The 3,422-nt window shown below is 51.8% G+C and overlaps 1 protein-coding gene across 1 annotated transcript; it reads right to left on the bottom strand.

Moving 5' to 3' along the window:
* Window positions 1-90: 90 nt before the first annotated feature.
* CENPO (centromere protein O) lies at window positions 91-3,116 on the bottom strand (the record flags this gene model as incomplete). The annotated part of the gene is made up of 5 exons (XM_010185633.1): window positions 3,071-3,116; window positions 2,470-2,639; window positions 1,999-2,110; window positions 689-948; window positions 91-262 (listed from the first exon to the last, which is right to left on the bottom strand). Coding segments are annotated over exons 1-5 (745 nt in total), but the record flags the coding sequence as incomplete, so codon positions are not given.
* Window positions 3,117-3,422: the final 306 nt, after the last annotated feature.

Raw genomic sequence — 3,422 nt, 5'->3', positions numbered from 1 at the left:
TTTGAGGTCCCTTCCAATCCCTCACGGTCTGCGATTCTGTGATTCTGCAGAACCACAGCAGGGTCTGCCCACCCCACACCATCCACTTACGCCTGCAGGAAACGATGGCTTCAGTGGGGAGGCTGCAACAGGGATCTCCGTAAAGCAGCCTGGCATTGAATGGAAAGGTCTGGCTCTTCCTCGACACGTTGTAATTAAAGACCAGCAGGTTACACAGGGAGTTCCTCTGCAAGGTTCCTTCTATCTGGTCTGAAAAGTGCTCCTGGAGGGACAAAAACGTGACAGATAGGAAGGGAGTTCACCAGTGCAGGACTGGGAGCTCAGCCAGTGCAGTGCCCTGACCCTCTGTACCAGTCTGGTGTGCCTATAAGCTCTGGGCTGGCCGTACATTCAACGAGCCTTGTGTGGGAAAGGCTTAAATAAATAAATCCAGTGGCTTTTTACAAGATCACAGCTATTTCGGCTTCGAGACCTCTGGAGAGGAGGACAGCTTCGTGTTTGGCAGTAGATTTTAAATGAGCAAGACATCCAACAGAACGGGCAACTGAGTTTATAGTCACAAGATATTTGTGGAGTCCTGAGAACCAGAATTGAGTGCTCTGCATAAAGAAAACTGCCAAAATTTCCCCCCAGCACTTAAAGGACTCAGTGCTAGGTACATCAAAGGGAACAGGATGGCTACTGGTACCTGTAACTGGTCTGCCTGGTACCTCCTCCCAGCGTAAGCGTTGAGGTGGTCGGACAGGACGGACAGGAAGCGCCTGATGTCCGTCTGCAGGTACTTCTGGGCGATCTGCTCCAGGGGGATGAAGATAGGGACGGAGTGGCGGTAAATCCGCACCTCTGGCTTGGTGAGCAGGTCCAGGTGGTAGGAATCCAGGTAGGTGCTCTCGTAAGCGGTGCTGATGCAGAAGCAGACTCCCCGCTTGGTCAGCTTGCCACTGATCCCTTGGGTTCAGAGAAAGGGGTTTAACTCTTTTGCTCTAACCCAGCACCACGAGGCAGCTTCTGCTCCAGGAGCTTCCCTGGAGGATTAAAGGCTTGGAAGAGTTTAGGGACGTAAAGCAACTTTTTAATAAGGGACTTCTAATGAATTAATATTTAAAGGGTGAGTGTCACGAGGATGGAGCCAGGCTCTTCTCAGGGACAAACAATGATAGGACAAGGGGCAATGGACACAAACTGGAACACAGGAGGTTCCACTGAAATTGGAGAAGAAACTTCTTCTCAGTGAGGGTGCCAGAGCACTGGCCCAGGCTGCCCAGAGAGGTTGTGGAGTCTCCTTCTCTGCAGACATTCAAAACCCGCCTGGACGCCTTCCTGTGTAACCTCATCTGGGTGTTCCTGCTCCGGCAGGGGGATTGGACTGGATGAGCTTTTGAGGTCCCTTCCAATCCCTAACGGTCTGGGATTCTGTGATTCTGTGATTCAAGCAGCTTAAATTCCCAGTAACTGAGTTATGGTGCCGTTTCCAAACACAGCCCTGGCTCCTGGGTGGAGGAAGGCAACGTTTTCCTGTCCCAAGGAGGGGCTCAACCCACTTGCAGCAAGGCAAGGACTCACAAACCCACACTGGAACAGAAAGCAAAGGGGATTCTTGCTAGAAACCGTATTATTTTTTAAAAAAGCAATCAGAAGCAGATGAAAAGACGGAGCCGACCTTAAATTCTTGCTTAGAAGACCCAGACTCAGATATTTAACTGCCCAATTGCCAAAGATTTCATTAGGACTAAGGTAGTTACAGGTTTCCCACGATCTACACCTCAGTCCAAATGATACAGTTGAGTAAACAGCTCCCGCAACGTCCCAGAGGGCTCCTGTGGAAGGCAGGGAGCTACAAGGTTACTGCTCTCCCAGCGTTTTCAGGCTCTGAAGGTTCCAAGCCCAACAGCAGCGCTGTTAACAGGGGAGCTGCACTTCACAGCAGGCTTATTTCCAAAATTTGGCACCCCAGAAACGCAGCCATCGTCACAACGCACGCAAATCCCGAGACGTTACCTGTGAGGTAAAAGATTTGCAGCATGGCCTTAACGCTTCTAAGCTTCCACTCTAACATAGCCTGAGCGCTGGGCTGGGCTGAACCCGATGCGACTTCTTCTTTCCCAAGTTGCTACAAAAGCCAGAAGAGAAGAGAGGTCAGAAATCGTTGACGTGAACACGTCACCTGAAAGGGACATGGGCTACAGAGAATAACCTGGCTCTGAGAAAAGCGAGACGGTGTTTCAAGCAAAAGAGGGGAGAAACGAAGCAGAAAAGGGGGAAAAAAAACCCAAAAGAAGAGATCAGAAGTGGCCACACGACCTCTAAACAAGTAGAGCCAGCAGATCTGGGCCACGCAGTACTGAAAACAAAGGACGTTGGGACTGTACGTCACTTAAAAAGGGAAAAGAAATTCTAAATAACCTCAGGAAATCCACCCTCTGAAGCAGGAGCACATCTGCCAGCTCTCCCCACTGAGCCTTTTCTCACCCTCTTTTCCTGCAGGTCCACTTTAGCCCGCAGCTCGTCCCTCCGGAGTCTCAGCTCTTCCACTCTCGCCTTCAGGTTGACCAGTTTCTCTTCTTGCTGCTCCATTTCCTCTTCCTTCAGGGCTGCCTCGTGAGCCTGCGCCTCCAGCATTTCCAGGTGGGCAAACACCCCTGTGTGAGGGAAAGCACGGCACAGAAATCAAGCTCCAGCGTGGAGCCATAAAGCAAGCGCTTGCAGTAACTGTTCCAAGGGGCAAACATCTGGTGGAGAGGCTTTGAGGGATTTTAAAGTGAGGACGAGTGCCAGCAGACCCAAAATACTGGGGTGCCCCACATCAAATCATTGAGCTCCTGAAAAGCTGATTAAGGTGGCAGTTCTGACCCCAAGAGACCTCAAACTCCCAGTTTTACTTTGAACTCAGTACACAAAGCAACAAAGTGACTTCTCGGAAGCCCCCCATCCCCTAAAATTGGCCACAGATGACTCAAGGCACACCCTGGCAAGCCAGGGGGTGGTCACTTCTGGCCCTAAGCATTTTAGGGTTCACTCCTGCAGAAGGATACGCTTGGATGTCCCACCCCCTGCACCCCAGACAGCTCACCCTGTGGGGAACATGCTTTCCCTTCCACCATCTTCTCTCTCTGCTCTCCTGCAAACGGGAGGGCAGCCATCAGCCTGGCTCTGTCCCTTGGGATGTGGCGATGCAGGGTCAGCGAGAGCTTTTCCTCAGGGGGCCTTCCTCTTCCTCAGGGGTCTTTCCTCTTCCTCCTCCTGCTGCGACGAGGCTCTGAGAAGCACCGAGGGCAGCTCTAGCATCCGGGCCGGCTCCACGCAGCCACAATCCCCCTGGCCGACAGCTGAAATAACACAAATTAACGCACAGTTTTCTCTAAGCCACCGTTTCACAAGGAAACCCGTAGGTACGGACAGGATTCAGCGGCCTTTACCGCAGG

This window comes from Mesitornis unicolor, unplaced genomic scaffold (assembly GCF_000695765.1).
Source record: "Mesitornis unicolor isolate BGI_N332 unplaced genomic scaffold, ASM69576v1 scaffold29295, whole genome shotgun sequence".
Classification (NCBI taxonomy): domain Eukaryota; kingdom Metazoa; phylum Chordata; class Aves; order Mesitornithiformes; family Mesitornithidae; genus Mesitornis; species Mesitornis unicolor.
Note: the sequence above shows the minus strand (reverse complement) of the source record. Positions and strands in the feature narration are given on the sequence as shown.